This window comes from Saimiri boliviensis, chromosome 8, assembly GCF_048565385.1.
Source record: "Saimiri boliviensis isolate mSaiBol1 chromosome 8, mSaiBol1.pri, whole genome shotgun sequence".
In the NCBI taxonomy this organism is placed as follows: domain Eukaryota; kingdom Metazoa; phylum Chordata; class Mammalia; order Primates; family Cebidae; genus Saimiri; species Saimiri boliviensis.
The window spans coordinates 113,865,803-113,890,162 of NC_133456.1; the positions used below are offsets into that span (position 1 = coordinate 113,865,803).

Here is a 24,360-nt window from a genome sequence, read left to right on the forward strand (position 1 = left end):
ACCAGACATATTTACGAGCTACTGATTCTCCTTTTGTGAATAACATGTTTTAGTTTAAATGCATACATCTGACAGCACTTCGGGAGTGTGTTGTGATAGTAACATGATGCCTCATCACAACTCTTCTTGGGAAAAAAGTCATTCTGGATAACTGCTTGCAATAATCGATCTGAATGTGTGTGCTTATGCGAGGTACAACAGGTGTACTCTTTTGCTTTCTTAAGTGCACATTTAAAAATAAAGTAGCTAGTGTCATGATAAGATTAAATGAACTGATTTCTACTAAGATCTCACGTCTGGTGAGTTAACATCTACCCTGTGCTAGAAGAAACAGATAGGGAATTGTGGCAGGAGTGACATAACTTTTCAGCATGTAAGTTACTGCTTTAAAATGGGCGCCTTTTTATTTTATAACCTGTTTTTCAAAATGGACTTGCTCTACTAACAAAGCTGATTTTCTTTTTTCCCATTTGCCTTTTTTACAGCACAAAAGAAGAGAAAGATTGCAGTTGTGCAACCAGAGAAACAGTATGTGCTTTTTTCCCCCCGCCAGACTGTACTGTATACTGATAAACTGTAGCGTCTTTATGGAGGATGGGAAGCATGGCTGTTTTTATTGGAGTTAGCTAGCAAATAGCACACTAGTAGAGGTAGCAGTAAAACATAGTGGCTGCCGTTTGTTGTGTACCTGTTACGTGCAAGACACAGTGCCTGCCTGCTCCCCAAGGCACTCACAGGCCAGATTCCTGTGGCTCGCTTTTTATTCCCCCTCGGCATACCTGGGGAGCACCCCATCCCTACACACAGAGTCATGGCTGTCTGTGCCTGCAATTCTCGGCGTCCACAGGGGCCCCAGGTGGCAGGTGCAGTTTCGACTTGCAGCCCCTTCACCGCACTTGGAACGCTGCTTCTTACTCACCTCTCCTGGAGTGGCTGGGCCTGGGAGGCAAAAAACTTCAGTCCAACCCCAGCTCTGCTGAGTGAACTTGAGCAAGTAACTTTAGTTCTCTGCCTCTCAGCGCCCTGGTTTATAACATTTAATTGGGGAGTTCTTATGAAGATTACATTAGATTCCATTTGAAAAAACTCTAGGCCTTAAGTTGTAGGCTGAGCAAATCCAGAATGTACCCCATCCCTCATTTCATTTGTGATTTTACGTGGAAAGAGGGTGTTAGCAAAGTGTGTCCAGGAAGGAAGTGTGTTTTTGAAAAGTTGTGACTTGCTAGTAGCATTTCTAGATATTGAAAAATATTTAAAATATGCTAAAATGTACATTCCATGCCAAGTGATTCTTTCTTAAGTAAATAAAAATATATTGATGGAAAGACAACTGAAAACAGCATTTTTCATATGCAGTCGTTGAGTTTACGTAAAATGAAATTGAACTGTAATTGCACTATTTGAATGAGAATAATGTTCTGTAGGTGTTTTTTGTGGGTTCGCTTCTAAATGCAGTGTATGCGGCTCGTAACCAGGCTCCATATCATCCGCCTGATGTTGAAGTAGAGAGATTTCATGACACACCTGTGATTAAATCCAAACTTGAATCCCATCACTTCTAACTGTACCGCCCACGGATTCACGGTTCTCACCCTTCCCATGCATCAGTCACTTAGGGAGCTTGGAGCACACAGATTGCTGGGCCTCGTTCTCAACATTTCTGATTCAGAATGTCTGAGATGGGGCCCAATAATCTGCATTACTGATGAGTTTACAAGTGATGCCATTGCTGTGGGTTTGGGGAACGCCTCTTGGAGAACCACTCCAGAGATGACTTTGCTAAGATCTCTTGTAAAGGTTGACTTTGAGCTGAAGGAGTTTTTCATCCATGTGGTTTCTATGCCACCAACCTAGACACCCCTGTGAAACCTAGTTCACCCTTTTTCCCCTAAGGCTGCATTTTAAAACACATACTAATTCAGCAACATTTTTACTGAACTATAACAGAGCTCTGCCCTGGAATAAGCCTACTTCACATTTTAAGATTGGCCAGTTTATAGATTTTCTTTTAAGGTCTCATATTTAGTGTGGCCATGACTCAAACGTGCCCGAGGTCAGAAATCAAAGGTTCGCAGAAAGTGGTTTTCAATTAGACATGGAAGTAGAAAAGTCTGACTTTAATTAAATGTAACATAATGTGTCTTCATGTCTAAAGTATAATGGAAGACAGTATTACAATTCCATAGCAAGAGATAAGGCCAGAAGCACCCTGGGAGAAACTCATTGATCAGTGCCAGCCGCTTGGGGGCAGATGTCTCATGGGCTTTTTAGGGTCAACCAAAGAACTGGAGAACAACTTTTCTGAAATGCTGTTTTCACCTGGTCTTACCGGGACTGCTCCCATACACACATTCTATTTTCTGGTCTTCTTATCTAAGATTTCTACAAGAGTCATTTTAAATTGTGATAAGACTTTGGAATGTAGTCGTTCCTTCTAGAGCTCCTGGTCCCTGATAGTTCTGTTTTCTCTGTTGACAGATCGCCGGCCGCAGTGCCTGTTAAGAAAATACCTCATGACCTTTGTTTATTCCCTCACCTGGACACCACAGGTAATCAGTCCCATTTAGGGGTCTGCGTGCCTTCCCACTTTGCAGCCAGGAGCAGAGACATATATATGTTTCTAGGTCTATATGAATGTATCTCACGTTGAGCCTGTTCTGTTTTTCTCCATTGCCACTCATGAGCAGATACGTCCTTTTTAAAAAGAAAAATTTCTGAGCTAAATTCACTGTGGCTTTTCTTTTCTGCTTCTTGGCCAGTAGCTCTAGACAGTTCTAGTCTACAGGAGAAGGGTTTATGTGTGACTTGCAAATTAGGAACCAAATAAGGAATGCATGTCATGGGGGAAAGGAAAGAGTTGAGAGTATCATCTCATTGGGCAATTTTTTGTTAATATTTTATTATGGTTCCATTTGCATTTTTACACTTGCTGTTAGGATTTAAGTTACCCTGGCTTTTGAATTGTTCCTTAAAACCTTCTGTTTGAAGAGCTAGTTATGAACAGTATATGTTTTTTAATGTGTAAAGCCTTATATCTTACAATAACCTTAGAAAATACATTTGTGAGCTACCCTCTGGCCATCAAGTCTGGTAATAGACATGTTTGTACATTGTCATACTTGATTAAAAAGTCTATTCTCTAAGCCAAAATGAACTTGCTCTGAATTCCAGGATTAAAACCAACATGTCTTGGACGAATCCTACTAGTGGGTTATCTTGGTAGTAAAGAGCAGTTCGATGAGTAGATTTAACTAAAATTTTGTTTTTCTACATGTCTGCTAATCTAAAGGCAAAGTAATTCTACCAAAAATTTCCATGTAAATAATGAAGCCCTGGACTTCATTATTTTGCTTGTTGTATATAATTCAAACTTTAGAATGGGTTTAAAAGAACCATGCCAGCTACCGTTTCATAGTCTATGATTGTAATATTACTTCTTTACTATCCAGAAGAATAACATTTCTGCCTCCTACCTCTGCTGGTTCTTAGTTGAAGTCTTTATGAGAACAAGCCTACCTAGACTGTTAAATTACCATCCCAAATTGACAGCGATGGTTTTGCAGAAGTTCCACTGTGGGTATTGCTTAGCTTGGAGCTTGGGTAGAGTCAGAGTGGGGTGGTGAGTCCCTTAGTCAGAAGAGAAACCTCATTCTACATTTATAGATATTAAGAAGCTTCAGGCCCAGAATGGTGGCTCACGCCTGTAATTCCAGCACTTTGGAAGGCTAAAGCAGGCAGATTGCTTGAGCTCAAGAGTCCGAGCCCAGCCTGGCCAACATGGTGAGACCTCGTCTCTACTAAAAATACAAAAATTAGCCGGTCATGGTGGTGTGCACCTGTAATTCCAGCTACTCGGGAGGCTGAGGCAGGAGAATCACTTGAAACCACAAGGTGGAGGTTGCACTGAGCTGAGATTGCACCGCTACATTCCAGCCTGGGCAACAAAGTGAGACCCTGTTTGAAAAACAAAACAAAAAAAAGTTTCTCTCTTTTTTGAGATAGAAGTTTGTTGCTCTTTTCACCCAGGCTGGAGTGCATTGACGTGATCTCAGCTCACTGTAACCACCACCCAGGTTCAAGCGATTCTTCTGTCTCAGCCTCCCAAGTAGCTGGGATTACAGTTGCACACCACCATGCCTGTCTAATTTTTATATTTTTAGTAGAGATGAGGTCTCACCACGTTGGCCAGGCTGGTCTTGAACTCCTGACTTCAGGTGATCTGCCCACCTCGGCCTTCCGAGGCATGAGCCACCCCGCCTGGCCAGAAAATAAATTTTAGATTGAGATCTTATCATTTAATGATTCTGCTTGCCCATGGCATTTTGAGACAGCAAGATCAGCAGCTTTCCCTGTTCCCTTTTTGAGTTGAAAGAGGAATATGGGTGATGCAAACTTAAGCTGCAGTGAGGTCTGCTTCGGCTTCATCAGATTGGCAGAATGGAGGAGCATAGTGGGAACCAGTGCTGGCGTGGATGTGGGACTACAGGACCCCTTCCCTGGTGCTAACAAGCGTGTCAGTGGGGTGGTCACTGTGGAGAACAGATGGCCATGTCTAGTAAAACTGAAGGTACAGATACACAGACCTGTGGCCTAGCTGGTCCACTCCTGTTACACGCCTGAAAGACTCTGTTGCCCACATGCAGAAGATTTTCACAGTTGTATTCATGAAAGCACTGTTGACAGTCCTGAAAAAGTAGAAACAATTAAGTATCCATCAGTAAGAGGCCAGTCAGCTAAATGATGATCTATTAATTCAATCAAGTCAAATTAAGAAGTAAAAAAATGAATGGGCCAGGTACAGTGGCTCACGCCTGTAATCCCAGCACTTTGGAAGGCTGAGGTGCGTGGATCACAAGGTCTAGAGATTGAGATCTTCCTGGCCAACATGGTGAAACCCCATATGTACTAAAAATACAAAAAAAATAATTAGCTGGACTTGGTGACACACACCTGTAGTCCCAGCTACTCGGGAGGCTGAGAGGAGAATCACTTGAACCAGGAGCCAGAGGTTTCAGTGAGCCGAGACTGCACCACTGCACTCCAGCCTGGCGACAGAGCGAGACTCTGTCTCAAAAACAAAACAAACAAACAAAAGAATGAACTTTTTAGATCCACATCTACCAACTTGGATATATCTCAGAAACTTCTTGTTAAGCAAACAAATGAAATCTTGCAGGAAATCATTTATGGAATATGTTTTAAAATATCATATATTGCGTGTAGGCACACGCATGCTTTTGTGTGTGTGGTTGACGTGCTTGTGGATGATGAACACTAGATTCAGGGTCATGGTCCCCTCTAGAGGTACAGGTTGGGGGTGTCACTGGGGTGAGTGACAACGGGATTTCGCTGTGTAGTTGGTGTTTTTGTCCTTGAACTACACAGTGATTCTGGAGTGGTCATCATCTTAGCCTTTGTGTCTTTTTATGTGTCTTGAATATTGCATCATAAACGGAAATATTTGTTTATATGGTGAAAAAAAAATCCGAATTTTAAAGGTATCCTTAAGAATATAAAATGTCCTGCCAGGCACAGTGGCTCACTCCTGTAATCCCAGCACTTTGGGAGGCCAAGGCAGGCGGATTGCCTGAGATCAGGAGTTCGAGACCAGCCTGGCCAACATGTTGAAACCCTGTCTCTACTAAAAATGCAAAAAAAAAAAAAAAAAACAACTGGGCACGGTGGCATGCACCTGTAATCCCAGCTACTTGGGAGGGTGAGGCAGGGGAATTGCTTGAACCTGGGAGGTGGAGGTTGCAGTGAGCCGAGCCAAGATCATGCCACTGCACTCCAGCCTGGGTGAGAGAGTGAGACTGTCTCAAAAAAATAAATAAATAAAATAAAATGTCCCACTATTAGATACAGAGCCTTTTCTCAAAAGAAGACAATCATCTGTTTTTCTCTGCTGCTCTGTTACAATTTGGAGGCAGAGTGACGCCTCCTAATTACGGTTCTAATGACACTGGTCATCACAGTTGTTGTGTTCATTTTGGGATCCATTGCTTTTATTATGCCTGACTCCCCATCAGCCAAGAGCTCAGACAGCACTGTGTGGTCCTTCTTCCGGACCGAGTGGATTAAGCAAGGGTCTTGGGTTCCCCTAGGGTCTGGGGTTGTGGTCCTAAGCATGGGCTGTGTTGCTCTCCCCTGCAGGAACCGTCAATGGGAAATACTGCTGTCCTCAGCTCTTCATCAACCACAGGTGTTTCTCAGGCCCTTACCTGAACAAAGGAAGGATCGCCGAGCTACCTCAGTCGGTGGGACCAGGCAAATGCGTGCTGGTTCTTAAAGAGGTAAAGCCATGCACAGTCACCTTGGCTTACTTTAACAGGATTTTTAAAAAAGCTGTGGGCCCAGTTTCTGAAGGAGGGACTAGACATCAGAAGCAATTCAGTTAACATTTACCAAGACCTCCTTTCTCTCCATCCTGGGGGCCGACGCTAGAGATACAAAGATGGAAAAATGATGCTCTGACCCATGAAAGGTTCCCCGTCCAGTGGGAGGGATGTACATCTGCCTCCCCTCTAATTAAAAGAAAATGTGGGACTAGATTTGAATGAAGTGCTTTGGGAAGACAGAGGGAAGACTGTGTTTGGAGCGATAGCCTAGGACTGGAGTTAAGGTTTCCAGAGAGGTAAACCAGCTTGGAATAGCACAGAGGACTTCGGAAGGCAGCGTACAAGTATTATCACTGAGAATGGTGCCCCTTGGCCAGGTCGTGGTGCTGTGTCATCTTTTCTTTCTTTTTTTTTTTTAATCCTTCTCTTCCCGGCACCTGGTACCTGCACACGGGAGGTAATGGTAAATATTTTGAAGGTGTCCAAGTGCTTTGATGAAGTTTGTGTTATGGGTCTCATCCAGGCCTATCACTTGGAGGCTATGGCTCCCCATTTCTCCTGCTGCCTTTAGGCGATGACCTGCAGAGAGAGGTGAATCCTAAGGCTGTTGATTAAGGCTTCTTCTCCATTGCATTTTTCTAGCATAGCCTCAGACAGTGCTTGGAGACAGACTGGAAATTTGGAATAGTTTCCAAACTCTCCCTGGAACTCTATCTCTGCTCTTTTCTTACACACATCAGTGCTTTCTCTGAAGAAAGGGGATACCAAATGGATATTCTTTATTGCCGCTATGCCAAGATGAATGTTTCTTAAAATTCTATAGGCACAGCTGGGTGCAGTGGCTCACGCCTGTAATCCCAGAACTTTGGGAGGCCAAGGCGGGTGGATCATGAGGTCAGGAGTTCAAGACCAGCCTGGCCAAGATAGTGAAACTCTGTCTCTTAAGAAAAAAAAAAAATGCTGCAGGCACAGTAATCCATTGATCCATTGAACAAATGTTTGCTAGGCAATTTTGAGGAGCCAGGCACCATCAGAAGCATTGGGTTAAAAAACAAACAGGCTCTGCCTTCTGCCTGTTGGGGTTTTCCTGCTCTTGGTGGGGAGATGATATAATCCTCAGCTCGATGTGCAGTTGGGGGTTCAAGAGAGAGAGACAGGAGCACAGTGCCCTGGGGACAGAATGGAGGAGAGAGCAAATAAATGGCAAGTGACATTTGATCTGGCTTAGGCAGAATGCATAGGACCTTGATTACACAACATGGGAATGGCCGCACAGGTGGGCATTCAAGGTGTGTTCCAGAAAGGGGAGTCAGGTATGGCTGGAGCTTAGGAACTTAGAGTGGAGATAAACCGTGGCATAAAAGGGTGCATTTGATTTTAAGAAGGAAAACAGAAGAAGCTAACCTGCCTTGATGATTCAATGTGAGGTTAGACGGAGCAAATTGGATGGGACCTGCTTGTGAAAGGCCTTCTCTGATATTTTAAGTGATTGGGACTTGAATCTATGGCTGGGGCACCCTCAGAGGAATGCCAGACTCAAGCTTTCCCTCTACATGAGAGCCTCTGTGTGGTTTCAAATATCATTTCACTTAATGAGAAGGAGGCCATTGAGCAAACTCAGAGGGCATTTTTGCTTCCTGGTCATCAGTGGTATTCATAATTAAATACGTTTGTATTAGAAAAAAACATCTGCTTGAGAGAGGAAGTAGGGGTTACAGTTTAGAAGAAACCTGTCAGAAATTGATGAGGCTATTGTGGGCATTTATTCGGGAACATGTAGAATGTTTAGTAGGTGGTCTCTGCCCCACACCAGCGTCCAGTCGAGTTGGAAAGATGAATCGGTCAATAGAATGTAGCCACGTGGTCCCAGGTTCTGGGGCAAGACCTGGCACGCACACTGTGAGATCATACTGTAGGCACCTGTGGTCTGTGGGGACTGCAGAACAGGCAGCCTGTCTCAGGTAGGGAGAGGAGCAAGAACAAAGCCAGGGCATTCAGGGTGCAGGGGACGAAGGAGGGAAGAGGAGAGGATGCTCACAGTGCCCGGAATGTGCAGACCACGAACAGGACCCAGGAAGGGCCCTGTTTGTTTTGAGAGTCTCATGCAGGCCTGGCCATGGTACCACACCCTTCAAACACATTTTCATTTAGCAGCAGAGTAGAGCTGCCTTCGCTGTAAATAGCTCATTTCTGCATTTGGCATCATGTTTTGAAATCAAACAGTTTGCATCTCACTCAGCCTAAGTGGTGAGTAGATTCCATACATGAGAAATTTACAGCTAAAGAAAATGGCGATTGAGTTGGGAGGGCCACACCCTGGGAAGAGCTCTGCAGTGTGGTTCAGTGGCAGGACGGCTGGTTAACTCTAAGCACATAAGTTGGCACAGATCCAAGATCCTTGCAAATATCCAAACAAATCAAGCCAAGGTTACATGTACGAATTTCTGCCACCATCGGAAATAGGACCCTAGAGAGAGAATTGACTTTCCTCCGTCTGCTGCAGCTGTCAGTCTGTGAATGGCTTCCCACTAGGGCAATGTTGTCTGCCTGTATCTATGCCTGTTTTTGTTGTCAGTGATAGGATGGGGACACAAAAACTGACAAAAGTAGGGAGAGCCGATGGGCTTCTTTGAAGCTGCCTCCAAGCCTGTTTCACATGGCATGTTCTGTTTTTAAAACGAGATCTTCCCTTATCTGCCAGCTCGGTTAACAAGCAAGATGACCTTGGCTTCAGCCTTTCTTGAGGGGCTGGCTCTTTTACTTTACTAAATGATTTTTTACAGTCAAAAGTAGTTATCCCTGATCAGTTCTCCGATAGGTGCCAGCAACTAAATTTAAAAGCTAAGCCAGAGTTTCTAATGACAAAACTAACTTTTTGCTGATGTTTGAAAAACACATGTGGCAGGAAGAAAGAAACAAAACAAAAAGATGAGTTCTGTGAGTGCCAAAGAAAAATGTAAGTTCCACCAAGCTCATATTTATGCTAATGCTTCTCTTTCAGTACCAGAACCTCTGTAGCTTCAAATTTCATTTTAGTTAAAGAGAATGAGGTAACATTTTGGGAGGCTAAGGTAGGCAGATCACAAGGTCAAGAGATAGAGACCATACTGGCCAACATGGTGAAACCCTGTCTCTATTAAAAATACAAACATTAGGTCGGGTGCGGTGGCTCAAGCCTGTAATCCCAGCACTTTGGGAGGCTGAGTCGGGTGGATCACGAGATCAAGAGATTGAGACCATCCTGGTCAACATGGTGAAACCCCGTCTCTACTAAAAATACAAAAAATTAGCTGGGCATGGTGGCACGCACCTGTAGTCCCAGCTACTCGGGAGGCTGAGGCAGGAGAATTGCCTGAACCCAGGAGGCGGAGGTTGCAGTGAGCTGAGATGGCACCATTGCACTCCAGCCTGGGTAACAAGAGTGAAACTCCGTCTCAAAAAAAAAAAATTATATATATATATATACACATATATATATATATATATATATATATATATATATATATATATATAACATTAGTTGGGTGTGGTGATTCACACCTGTAGTCCCAGCTACTCGGGAAGCTGAGGCAGAAGAATCGCTTGAATCCAGGAGGCAGAGGTTGCAGTGAGCTGAGATTGTGGCATTGTACTCCACCCTGGAGACAGAGCGAGACTCTATCTCAAAAAAAAAAAAAGAAAAAGAGAGAGAACCAAAGGAAGCCAAGACATGGTGACTTGCTTTTCCTGGCCCTCAGTGTTGTCGGGAACGCGAACACTTGTGTGTTTAGAAGATGTGCAGTGAGAGCGGTTTACCCCTATCTGTTCTGCTAGAAATAGACAAGGTCTGGGGGTGTGGATGAAGACATGGTATTCAGCACGTCTTCAGCAACGTTCAGTGCAGGATGCCAAGTCCAGTTCTGGGCTCCGTCTGAGAGGGCCACTTTATGAGAGAGGATGAAGTTTCTGGCAAAAGTAGTCTGTAATGCATGTCTCTACTCACCTGATGAATGTTAGAGTTAAGTGGAGTTTTGAGGGACCAAAACTCTCTGGCCTCAATTCAAGGGGGGTGCAGCGAGGGGAGGTAGGGGACGTGGGAGCAGCCAGTCAATGGTTCATTCAGGTCCAGGCATACCCCGTAAGCAAACTCAGAACAGAGCAGGCCTTGGCGTGGAGGGGCAGGCCCAGCGGCGACCACCCTCACATGCTGGTCCTTTTACAGCATGCCTGTGCCCAGTTGCAGGGAAAGTGGGACTTGGAAGGCACAGGCACTAGTGAGGGTGTTTGTCCTAAGTCACATTTCCATGCTCAGTAGGGTCATTGTCCATTGGGATCATCTTTTTGTATCCCAAATCCTTCTATCCCATGCCTCCCCCAGTGTGCCACGGTCCCCAAAAGAGAGATGAACGATGATCTATGTTGTATCAAGAGACTGGTCGCATCCTATGACCAAAAGACTCTTGTCAGCGGCTGTGTTTGGAGTTCAGGAAATTTTTACCTTGTCACTTACACACCATCTCATGAGTCACCAGGCCTGCAGTTCTCACTTTATAGACAGTGTGTCAGGCTGGTGTCTGTGTGTGAAAGAGAAAGCGAACGAGTGAGCCAGCCTGGGCACAAGAGACCAACAGGGAGTGAACAACTAATGTATTTACTCGTGTCCACGGGTCCTGGAGTGACCGTTTCAGCTGCAGACACAGACCCATGATGAAGGGGAGAGCAGACCAGCCAAGCGCTCCTGGCAAAAATGACTCTGAAAACACCAGCGTGGGCAGGGCGATGGAGCTTCTGCCTTCACAGCAGCTCCAGACATCCTGGGGACAGCGTCTTGGAGAAAATCCCAGGTGGCTCTCAGAGACTTGGGGAACCTCGTGGTTTTACTTAGAATTGATTTGGCTCAGAACACGTCAGTTGCATTAGGTCACTTCTGTTTTTCAGAAAAAAAAAAGAGAAACATGCCTTTCAGGTGGGGCATCTGTGGGAGTCCCTTTGTGGGTTTTCTGCGACAGTTTCAGGGGTGCTGAGCAGGCAGGGGCTCCCCGATTGTGTTCACTCGGAGGAAGGCCTGGCTCGTGTCATGGGTGCTGCTTTTTGGCAGCCCAGGTTCAGGAGCTTAAGAGAAGAACATTTATAGAAGGGAAATCAATGAGCTGCAACTTTCTGTAGAAAGGTAGAAATAGAGCTCCTGATTTTCTCCTCTCTTTTTTCTTCTTTTGGTGCTTAAAAGAAGGGTTTGGAGAAAGCCCTGGGAAGCCTGGGCACGCAGGACGCTTTGCAGTGAGGCGCTTCTTGGGGCTTGTTTTTTGGCTCCAGTGTAACTCTCCACCCCATTCGCTGAGATGCTGGTGAGACCAGGGTACTCAGCTGAGGTCCAAAGGCTGGGTGTGAAGGAGCAGAGCAGCAGGATCCAAGGAGAGGTGCTGCACCCCTGGACGAGAGTATGGTGTCCCCGCTCCGGCCCTGAGTCAGAGATGCCCGACTGCAAATAGTCATGGGACCTCCAACCCCCAAAGGACTCAGGTGGCTCCTGCTCACCTGCAGTTTTGGTGGGGTCTGGCAGTTTGGGATTTGGTCTCAGCTCTTATTTACTGTTTAGAGTTCTGCCCTGTGGTTGATTCATTAAGCGATTTTCCTCCGTCTTTTTGTGTGGAGTGTTTAGCTCTCACGTTTGGGGAGTCTGTGGTGTGCTGTTTGAATGTCTCTTTCATTGTGTAGCTCTGAGCATTTGTCCTGGGCAATCACTCACAACAACTTTAGTACCTACAAACTAGAAAGCTTTCTGGTGAGAAACCTGAATGTCGGCTGCCCCAGGCAGCCTTCACTCTTCATAAACTTCACAGTGGGAGAAGAGCTTTCCTTCTTCGAAGCAGTCGTAAGTTTATCAGTAGCATCCTGGGAGTGTTGAGGCAGTGGAAATTATGGCCTCATATCAAGGACATTTCCAAGTGATAGTGGACAGAGGGAATGTCTTACCCAGCTGACACCAGTGAAGTTGGTCCTCGTAATCAAAGACAGATGCAGACAGGCCTCTTGAAGATACTCTGTTGTGTTTTTGTTGCAGCTGTTTTAAATTTATGCTGAAGGTTAGTTCACCCACTAAGAATAATGTACCAAGCTTGTGGGCGGATATAAACTTTAACACACTCACATAGTGTGCAGAGGGAAGGTTGGCAAAGGAAAGGTGCACAATTTTTTGGCTCATAAGGCTTTTCTTTATTATTTTCCCACAGAGAAGACAAGATACATTTGGTGTACTTTCTCATCATAGCATAGCATAAGATTTTGTAGCAATGAAAAGCAATAGCAAATGATAATTCCTGACCCTCCGTTCACATAGATTGTATGGTATCAAACACGTGGAGTGAATTCGTTAAAGTTTTTAGATGAATAGAATAATTTTTTTTTTTTAGACGGAGTTTTGCTCTTGTTACCCAGGCTGGAGTGCAATGGTGCGATCTCGGCTCACCACAGCCTCCGCCTCCTGGGTTCAGGCAATTCTCCTGCCTCAGCCTCCTGAGTAGCTGGGATTACAGGCACGCGCCACCATGCCCAGCTAATTTTTTGTATTTTTAGTAGAGACGGGGTTTCACCATGTTGACCAGGATGGTCTCGATCTCTCGACCTCGTGATCCACCCACCTCGGCCTCCCAAAGTGCTGGGATTACAGGCTTGAGCCACCGGCCTTGAGATTATTGAACTAATTCAAAAAATATCTATTGAGCACCTGTTCTTGCCAGTTATAGTTCTATCTGCCATAGATACAGCAGCAAACAGAATGAAGTTCCTGATTTCCTGCTGCTTATGTTATAGTAGGGGTGGATGTTGAACAAATCAACCAATAAAAAAATACTTCTATATTAATAATAAGCCATCCATGAGAGGCCAGAGAATGAAGGGAGCAATGTTCTGTGTACAGAGGATGCTCAGCAGAGCCCTCTCTGATACAGACTTTGAAGTAAAGACCCGGATGGGGACAGATGGGCTGGAAGGATTTCCCCAGGGAGAACAATCCTAAGTGAAGAAGAGAGCAGAGGAAAGGCCTCCTCTGACCTGTGGTTTAAAGGATTACCCTGGCCATTGTTGGAAGGTGAGGCTCTCAAAAGGTGGGGTGAAAGGCAGGGAAGCCCCTGCTGGCAGAGTAAGAATAGAACCAGAGCTACCCAGCCTTCAGCCATGTGTCCTCACCAGGCATCTGGATAAGGTAGTTTCAGGGACATAGTGGACACAGAAAGCCCCATTGGACTGGGTTCCAGAAAGAACTGAAGAAGAGAAAGAGGTGTTGGTGAGTGTAGACCTCTTCTTAAGGATTTTACTGTAAAAGAGCTGAGAAATGAGGTGGGTGGATTTATTAGTCCATTTTTACACTGCTGATAAAGACATATCTGAGACTGGGCAATTTATAAAAGAAAAGAGGTTTAATGGACCACAGTTCCATGTGGCAGGGGATGGCGGAAGGCAAAAGGCACGTCTTACCTGGTGGCAGGCAAGGCACAATGGGAGCTAAGCAAACAGGGAGCCCCTTATAAAACCATCAGATCTCACGAGGCTTATTCACTACCACGGGAACAGTATGGGGGAAACTGGCCCTACGATTCAGTTACCTCCCACAGGGTCCCTACCACCACACATGGGAATTATGGGAGCTATAATTCAAGATGAGATTTGGGTGGGGTCACAGCCAAACCATATCAGTGGAGGAAGATGAGAGACACCTAAGCTCCTGTTAGTTTGGGGGGACAGGTTCCCTGCTACCCTCTCTGATCAAGAACATAATGAACTAAACTCCAGTGTTTTGCAAAGCACAATAATTCAGTCTAACTGTGGCTAGTCATAACAGTTGTCCACTTAGTTGTTTTCATTAGGTAACTATAATACATTACATTGTCATGTGCACAGAAATTATTCGGCTTACAATTACAAAGTTTTATAGAGAGCTTGTTGAATTTGGAGACGGATGAGGTGGCATCGAGAAAAGCCAAGGGAAAAACATTCAATATCAGATGCTTTTTATAATTTAATTGCTGCCTGCTCCCAGGCTGAATTGAACTCCAGAAGGCATTTTCTTTTCACAGTCACAAAATGCATCTCGATATGCAGCAAATAATGTGTAGCTCTGGGGTTTTTTCTGCAAAACTCAATGAAAAGAATCTGTTGAAATTTTATTGTCTGTTGATAAACACTGTGTACATTATTGCAGTCAGTTCTAATTAAATTTATTTTTAAACTGAGTTTCTGTAAATTGTACTGACAGCAAACAATAAAATCAGATGATTATTCGAATACAGAAAACACAAACACAACAGAACTGCTGGTACTGCCTTGTCATGGCTTTTTAGCACCTTGGCAAGCCACATTCTCTTGGTGGGTGGTTTTGAGGCCCTTGAAACATAGCAAAATGTTACCCAGGCAAAGAAAAGGCAGTTGCTGGGCTGACTGCATAGTGTAAAGTATTTCAAGAGCAAATCCTTAGTTATAACTTGAGAAAAACTTGTTGTTTTCAGAAGTAAATCAGGGTACGAACCAAGCTGGTCACATTCCAGAACATGGCAGACCCATGAAAACTGTGACATCCAAATTCCAGCCACATTCTCCCGTCTCCTTCCATTTATTTTGTGATAGTCTCCATTAAAAAATAGTAGGTGTTTAGGCACTAATGCCAGTCTCCCATCTCACTCAGCTATTTTTCTTGCTTTCTCAATGGTATTTTGCTCTAAAATCTAAAATGTGAGCTCCATGCCTGGCGCAGTCCTTCCAACTTCTGCACTGGGACAGCCTGCAGGAGATATGAGCACTGCGTGCTCCTCCTGTCTTGTTCCTGCTACCTCTCACCCAGTGGAGCTTCACAGAGAGTCATTTCATGGAACTCCATACCATAGGCCTCTGCTTTGCACTCCCACATTCTCTGTAAGGTCTCTATCCAAATAGCGGCAGCCCAGAAATGTGTCAGAACACATCAGGGTTCACCATTAATGATGATTTGCTTTTTGAAAGGTGAGCAGCTTTGGTCTCTGAGGTCCTCACCCTTTTCATTAGAGAAGCTCATTGAGGTTAACAGGAGCATTTTATCTCCCCAGGTCAGCAGTTGGGACTCTCTGAAAGGCCTGCTCTTTCGAAACCCTGTGGTATACACATGCTCGTTTTCTTGGACTTGGGAGTGAGGGGTGGATCAAGGAAATACGATATTGGATGGCATTGGGTGTTCCAGACTTCCTTTTAAAATATTCACATTTCATGCAAATCAAAACTACATTGAGATACCATCTTACACCAGTTAGAATAGTGATCATTAAAAAATCTGGAGACAACAGATGCTGGAGAGGATGTGGAGAAATAGGAACATTTTTACACTGTTTTTGGGAGTGCAAATTAATGCAACCATTGTGGAAGATAGTGTGGAGATTCCTCAAGGGTCTAGAAATAGAAATACCATTTGACCCAGCAATCCCATTACTGGGTATATACCCAAAGGATTATAAATTGTTCTATTAGGAAGACACATGCACACATATGTTAAATGCAGCACTGCTTATAATAGCAAACACTTGGTACCAACCCAGATGCCCATCAAGGATAGACTGAATAAAGAAAATGTGGCACATATACACCATGGAGTACTATACAGCCATAAAAAAGGATGAGTTCATGTCCTTTGCAGGGACATGGATGAAACTGGAAACCATCATTCTCAGCAAACTGACACAAGAACAGAAAACCAAACACCACATGTTCTCACTCATAAGTGAGTGTTGAACATTGAGAACACATGGACACAGGGAGGGGAACATTATACACTGGGGTCTGTTGGGGGGTTTGAGGGTTAGGGGGGCAATAGCAGGGGGTGGGGAGGTTGGGGAGGGATAACATTAGGGAGACATACCTAATGTAGGTATCAGGGGGATAGAGGCAGCAAACCACCATGGCATGTATGACAATCCTGCAAGATCTGCATGTGTACCCCAGAACTTAAAGTATAATAAAAATATATACATATTCACATGTCAGAAGGTTGCCCTAGTATCAAATGTCCATGAATTGAGCCTGCAAGAGGGGAGTTTCACACAACTTGTTACCCTCCTTGCAAGCATCTGAAGCCTCTCCAGCAGTGTTTCATGAGTGAGTTGTCTCCATTTCATTGGTTCCTTATGAAATCTTTAAAAATAGAAGAAATGCTCAGTAGCCTATCCAACTGAAGAGTCATCTTGTTGAAGTACAATAAATTGCTCTTTGGTGAAAATGGTTCAGCTTTTCTGCAACTAAAAGAGTTGATGGGAGTCTGCCACCCCGTCGAGAGAGAGGTTCACACTTTTCTAGCCAGACAGTTTGGATTTTACCGCTCTTTTTGTCCCTGGAGGGTGAAACAACTCAGTGTGAGCCTGGGAAGTGTTCTATCAGACTTAATCACAGTTCTTCATTTAATGTGGGGATAATGGCGAGCTCTTCCTAATTGTCACTGGTGTGGTTTTCAAAGCGTCCTCGTGTTTGTAGGAATGAATGCAATTGCAGCTCATTCTGCCTAATTTTCCCCCCCAAAAGGTCCTTAGCATGATAATCAACGCAGCCTACAAGCCTGGAAGGGTATTAAGAGAATTACAGCTGGTAGAAGATCCCCACTGGAATTTTCAGGAGGAGACGTTGAAAGCCAAGTAAGTGTTTTCAGTTCTGGAAAGCAAGGGTTTTCGTAATACTTTGCCCGCTCCTTTGAAACTTGTCACTTCTCTTTGTGACACAGCCCTGAGAAATGGAACAAACTGAAGGATGTTCATTCTGCATTTCTATGGACGACATGTAGATTTCTTGGTGTTTTTGCTGTCCAGTGTTGGCTTAAGCCTTAGGATTCCTAAGGTGAAATAGAGATGTGCCTAATACTTTATTATGTTAAACATGCAGCATAAAAACTTGGTACGTTTCAGGACCAATAGATTATTTGAGCAAAAGGGGGAAATTATAAAGAGGATATCCCTTATCATTATTACACTATGTTCATAAACAGCTCTTCAGTTTTGATGTTATAATGACTATGCTAAATGCAAATGCAAGGCATGTTTGGTCTGGGTTAAGTAAATGGCAGTGAAATCACGGTTGGCATGGAGTCAGGTAGCTTTCTTTTGTTTGGAAATAGGCTAATTGGAAAGGTGACATTTTTGCTTTGCTTTAAATGTCATGACCTCTGAAATTGAGAGTAGGAACTGTATCAATGTGCTTGAACTTGGTTGTTTAGGTACATAGAGAAAGGTCTATTTCTAAGATAATTTTATGTCGAATAATTGTTTAGAGTGCTTGAGAGGACTTTTAATGTTCATCTATGGGTTTCAAATAGTAGGTTTTAATAGTTGGCTTCTTAATAGTCATTTGGATGTAACATATGAGAAATGATGGTTTTTAAAAAGAGTAAACCACTTTTTAATGTCTAGAGGATCTCCAAGCCTCCTTTAGAGAAGGCACCCGCCCTATTCATAGTGAAAATTGAGAAATATTAAGTAATTTGTCTGACCAGTAATATTTTCCTCTGTATTAACTTATGCTAGTACTGAATGAAGATGTTTAGAGATTGTGCTGGCCCTCAGCATTCATTGCCAACCATCCACTTAGCATTCCTGGTGTCATTTTTGAACAATGCTGGGGTTTTAGATTCAGTAAAAGTCATTTATGGACTAATCATACTCTGCCAGATCACAAAAGCGTAAGAGAGTATATGTAGATAAGAAGCGGGTTTATTTGCAGAAAATGGCAGGCCGATGAAAGATGCTACTATATTGCATTTCCTTCTTTCTCAAGAAATATTTAAGTGAGCTTCACCTATAGCTCAGAGAAAAACAATTTTTTTCTAATATTTCATATTTTTCTACTTTATTTAAAGAGATCATTGGGAGTAGTGGAACATTTTCTTACAAGGTTGTAGTAGTATTGGGGGCAAAAAACATGAGCAAGAAATCCTTCGTATTTGCAAACATTTCTGCAGAGTTCAGTACAGTCCACGTACACCTAATGGACATAGGTACAATAAAAGTACAAAAATCTTAGCTCCTGTTAAAATGTCCCCTGCCTCTAAATATGCCAGAAACTCCCTCCAGATCCACAGAGAGGGGGAGTTCATTTTGCATGTGTTTGCACTTGTTTTCAAGTTACCAAGTTGATCAGAGCTTTTTATTAAATCCAGCCTGATACAATCAAAACAGACATGGTGAAACCTGGCTCTGCTGAATTGTAAAGGCAGCATATTACCTATTATATCAAATGTGACAGAAAGTTCCACAGCAACATCTTACACAGCAACTTATAATGAGAAAATGTCTGTCTGAACGGGGTTTCAACTGTGCTAGATCATAGTAGCGTCTCAAAGCAGCTGCTAATGATGACAGCTTTACAGTCAGCGGGAGCTTTCCTGCTCTGATACTGTGTGTTGAGTCACCTCTTTCCTTCTGATGTAAAATGACAACTTTTTAGATCTTGACAACTTTGCTGTTTTCTTTGGTGCAAATGGGAGGAGAGAAAGAGCTGGCATCTTCCCAAATGGCTGAAAGGCAGACATGTTTTCTGTCATGAATAAATTAACATATAAGAAGAGAGACCTGCATTCAAAACATTTGGTCCAGACCAGGCAAAGGGGCTCATGCCCGTAATCCATGTACTTTGGGAAGCTGAGGCAGGCAGATCACTTGAGCCCAGGAGTTTGAAACCAGCCTGGACAACATAGTAAGACCCTGTCTTTACAACAAATAAAATACATTTTATATATATATATATATATATATATATATATATATATATATATATCGATAGATAGATAGATAGGTGTGTGTATATATATATATATGTATGTATAATATATGTGTGTATATATGTATATATATGTCATTATAGCATATATAATGACATATATACACATACACACACATATATTGTATATACATATATATACACACTGTTCAGACAGACGTTTTCTCATTATAAGTTGCTGTGTAAGATGTTGCTGTGGAACTTCCTGTCACATTTGATATAATAGGTAATATGCTGCTTTTACAATTCAGCAGAGCCAGGTTTCGCCATGTCTGTTTTGATTGTATCAGGCTGGATTTAATAAAAAGGTCTGATCGACTTGGTAACATGAAAACGAGTGCAAACACATGCAAAATAACATATATATATGTCATACATATAGGTATGTATGACAGTCCTCTTGGTTGGTTATGGGAGCTGTTTTATATAATTGTAAAGAGTTTTTTCAGGAAGAGAGGATGTGAGATCATCCATAGGTCAGTGTGATTTTGCTCTCATTTGGCATCTAGGATTTCTGGTTGTTTTTTTCCACTTCCTAAGAGTAAAGACCCATTTACTTGAGAGGATGAAGGTGCCTTTGTAAAGGTTTTAACTTGTAAATATAATGAAAAATTACGCTATTACCTACAATTGTCTCTTGGTGATTTTTCCCCTATTTATCCAACAACCATACCTTTTATAGAATGAAAGGAATTATTGCAATATTTGAACTTGTGAGGAGTCTATCATTACCCTCAACATGTATTGAAAAGCAAAAATATGCTAGCTTTTGTGCCAAGGGAAAAAAAAAATGGCTTCTCATGTAGTTCATTTCTGTTCTGGAAGAGAAAATGTCCTTCTTGCCAATGAATTTAAGTATGCTCAATTTACTTACATTATTTTGAATTACATGAGTGGGGGAATTTAGGCTATATCTTAGGGGGGGATAAGAAAAAAATGCCCTCTACCTCTCTGCATCTAGAGACATTTAAATATGTTTTTCAACATGTTACAGAATCTTCTTGTGGGAAATATTCTTGAGGGAAAATAAAAAGACTGTCTTAACTCTTCTTTGAATGGCTTTTGTGATCATCTTTATAAAAGCCAGGCAGAAGCTTAAAAGTTTTTCCAGTCCTCTGTTAATGGTTATTCAGAATATTTAAAGAGAAAATATCCTGGTGTGATTTCATGTGAGTTAGAGCTCACTGTCACTTATCAGAGGCCAGGAAATAAAATCAAATCTTCACTGTTAGGTGGGTCATGCTCAGCTGTGTAGAAATGTTGTGGTTGCTTTTTTTGCTTTTTTTTTTTTTTTTTTTTTAGTAAGCAGTGGTTAATTTTGTGTGTGCTTTTGCTTATTTGACATTAACTTTTATCCTTTTATGCAAGCCTGTGTCTTATGAACTGTCACAGGTAATATTTGGCTATAAAGTGATTTATGTAGAAAAAGGATTCCCAAACTGAGAAACTTTGCCATAAAAGGTTTCGTTTGGTAATTTCTTAATTTTTGTTTACTTTGCCTAAGTGTGTGTAGTTTGCTGTCCTGAAAATATATGAGGTGAACTTTGCATTAAGCCAGGGGATGAACCAGTCTATTTGAAGAGAAGACTGCATTTCTGTATGTATGTGTATATACCTGAATTCATCGGTTCATGGTGTGGCGGATCTGATTCAAACAATCCAGTTTAGGACGTTCAGGAGGAGCAGCAGTCCCCTGGAATAAACATACACTTCCCACATATTGCGCAGAGTTTCCGTTACTCAAAGGCAAGAAGGAAGAAAGAAACTTCTGAGGAGTTGGGTGTCCTTAGACTGAAAACCTGTGACCCCTTCTCCCGACTCTGGTGTCTAATGACTAAGAATGAGATCAATGAAGTGAGAGCTTTGTTCTGCAGGAACTGAGAACTGTAACTCACTATTGCTGACGAGAAGAGAGTTTTTTGCACAGCCTGCAAAGCTTCCCTGTTTCTGCATGGTTCTCAGAGTCACTGCTTCCTTTCTCTTTTAATTCTTCCTTCAGCATTCGAGGGTGTGAGTTCAGCTCGAAGAACCAGAACCCCGTCCGCTGCTCCCACACCCCTGTCACTGTCTCACAAGATTTTGTTAAAAGGTCTCATAGGGTGATTTTGAGGGTGAATGTTGGAACTTAGACCATCATGACATCCTCCTGCTTGAGCTGAGCTGATAGTTACGAACTGATGGTTGCACCAGGGTTGGCTCCTTCAGTCTGTTTTTCTTTTTGACTCAAAATCTATTTTGATTTTTCTCAACTTTTAACCACCATATTAGTCCATTTTCATGCTGCTGAGAAAGACATACCCATGACTGGGTAATTCATAAGTAGCAAAGGGTTAAATGGACTCAGTTCTACATGGCTGGGGAGGCCTCACAATCATGGCGGAAGGTGAGAGGCACATCTCACATGGTGGCAGACAAGAGAAGAGAATGAGAATCAGGGGAGAGGGGTTTCCACTTGTAACACCATCAGACCTCTTGATACTTCCTCACTATCATGAGAACAATATGGGAGAAACCGCTCCCATGATTCATTTGCCTCCCACCGGGTCCCTCCCACCACATATGAGAGTTATGGGAGCTACAATTCAAGATGAGTTTTAGGTGGGAACACAGCCAAACCATATCACCTACTGAAGGAGAAGAGATGATTTTTTCGGCATTCTCACCGTTCCGTCTTCCTCCGTCTTTCTCTACCCCTGCCCTAGGCACTTGGATGTGGAAAAAACTCCCTACTTTGGCTAATGGGAAGAAAGTGGAAGGCCACACACACTTTACATTGATACTGGTGAGGAAATCTTTGCCCCAACTCTCTAAGGTTCAGAGACTGGGAGCGTGAAAACGTAACTGACAAAACACAGGTTAGTGGGAGAAGAAACGGCCCACTGACATGTGTAACACTTATACCAAGGGAGTGCTCGGTGTTGAGTAACTCAGAGGAGCGGTCAGTCGTTTGGGGATTATATATCCAGCTCAGTACGGGAAAGGGAGCTGGGAGCAAAGGCTGTTATCGGGAGAACAAGCAAATTGCTTTGGGAAAGACAAATTGGATTTGAGGAGAATAAATGGGAGGATAAGAAAGTTTGTGTTAATGCTTGTTTATGCAGGTGTGAGTGGTCTTTCTGTATTCTTCATGGCCGGGCCAGGAAACACCCCCAGAGCGGGGATTTATAGCAGCTTTACTCTTAAGCCTCTCTCCTGGGAGTAGACGATGCCCCCCAAGAGGGAATTTATGGCAGTCTCTGTTTCTCTAAAGTTTCTGCTTTCAGTCAGATAATGGGTGCTCTGAGAAGGCTTCTTTCTGTATCTGTTGAATCTCAAATATCTTTAGCTTAAAATAATCTTCTCTGACTCTGGGATTCTCAGTGTCCTGCATTGACAACTAGGAAGAGCATCTCCCGGGTTTCCCACTGTTGATCTGTGACTTCCTTTACGGTCTCAAAGTATGCTTCTGAGAGCACTGTCAGCCTCAGTCTCTCCTTATGTGCTCAGCTTATAAAGACAAGATTGCGTGCTTCCTTCCAGATTTCTCTGTGACCTGATTAATACAGCAGTGCTGGGACTGCAGTGTCTGTCTGAGGACTAAGATGAAGGCTCTTCCCGGACCTCTCCCTTACAGCTTTCTCCTCCCTCACCATTTTTGTCTTTGCCATTCCTTAGTTCCAAGTCAGTGATCTTTTGCGTATTGCTTTTATTTTTCTTATTTATATTGCCAGGAAGTTTTCTAGTGTGTGTGAGCTCAGCTGTCAATCTTAATATTTTCTTCTTTTTCTTCTTGAGACTTGAAATACATGCTTCAAAAACTTCGTGTTTATGAGAGCCTTGCAGGACCATGCAATAAATAATATTGTCTTGCCCTCTGGTCTCACAGTGTCAGTAGAAAGTTAAAAGCATTATCTCATGGTTGGTTGTTCTTTTCATACACTCTGCCTGCAAAGTTATGACGCTGATATGCTGTTTCTAAGTCTTTCATGGAAGGTAAAAGTACAAAACACACTTTTCTTTCACTTCTGGTAAAATAAAGAGTAGACTGAGGCTGGGCGCCGAGGCTGGGCGCCATGGCTCACATCTGTAATCCCAATATTTTAGGAGACCAAGATGGGCAGGTCACCTGAGATCAAGAGTTCGAGACCAGCCTGACCAATATGGTGAAACACCATCTCTATTAAAAATACAACAATTAGCCGGGCATGGTGGCAGATATCTGTAGTCCCAGCTACTCTGGAGGCTGAGGCAGGAGAATTGCTTGAACCCAGGAGACAGAGGTTGCAGTGAGTCGAGATTGCACCACTGCACTCCAGCCTGGGCAATAGAGCAAGACTCCCCATCTCAAAGTTTGAAGTCACCCTGGTTCTGTTTCCCCCAGATAACTGCCCCTTTCATCCATCCCTTTGCTGTGCCACCACGTGTATGTACCTTGTCACCTGGAGGTTTGATGAGCGTCTCATCTTTGAGCCTTGTTCTGCAGACTGACATCTGACATGGTTTGCACATTTCTCCTGCATTCTTATGTCTCATTATTTTATTTCTTTTTTTAGGGACTCTAAGAGTCTTGATATTGAGCTCTTTTCCAACAAAGCTGTAGGATCACCAAACTTGTAGTGGATAAAACCGCAAAAGAAAATGTAGCTGTAGAGTATTTTCATTCAACGTTTCCTGTTTTTACTCTCCATGTCCCAGAACATGAGGAACATACCGTGTTCCCAGTTGGGCTGTTTTTTGTTGTAAAATGCAGCAAAAGCTGTAGGCAAGAACCACCCCAACATGGGTCCTGGAGGCACTCTTGAAAGGCACATAGAAGAAAGTCTCTACACGCAGGGTCAATGGAGGGCCTAGAAAAGCCAACAGTCATTCAAGGTATCGGGTTTAAAACGTGATCGTATCTACAGAAGATGGCTTTTAAGTTCTCACTACGTGGAAGATCAAGCTTCACCCATCAGAGAAATTTAAGAAAAAGAAACCCAGGGGCTGGGATCTGAAGGACCCTGAATCAATATGAAATACACTTAGTAGAGTATATAGATATAGAGCACAAGTTAGAATTTAATTCTTCATTTGTTTTTGCTGTTGATACTTTAAAAAATGATTTATTAGTGGAAAAGTATTTTTCCAGTCCATAGAAAGATATTTCTAAAAAGCTGAAATTTCACATCTCAGTAGCTTGGTGATACGTGAATGAAATAAAAACCTGTGACTTGTTGCCAGCTGAGAAGTTGGCCATTATTTTGTACCCATGATAGCTATAAAAATGCATCCAAAGGTGGTTGAAACC

At 43.0% G+C, this 24,360-nt stretch overlaps 1 protein-coding gene across 9 annotated transcripts in view; it reads left to right on the plus strand.

The window, feature by feature from the left end:
• SFMBT2 (Scm like with four mbt domains 2) overlaps positions 1-24,360 on the plus strand; it is a 297,168-nt gene that overhangs the window by 251,295 nt on the left and 21,513 nt on the right. For all 9 annotated transcript variants that reach the window (XM_074405073.1, XM_074405075.1, XM_074405074.1 and 6 more), the window contains 4 exons: positions 486-528; positions 2,479-2,549; positions 6,154-6,293; positions 16,851-16,960. In XM_074405073.1, the coding sequence (XP_074261174.1) occupies positions 486-528; positions 2,479-2,549; positions 6,154-6,293; positions 16,851-16,960 (364 nt within the window). The remainder of the gene's footprint in view (positions 1-485; positions 529-2,478; positions 2,550-6,153; positions 6,294-16,850; positions 16,961-24,360) is intronic.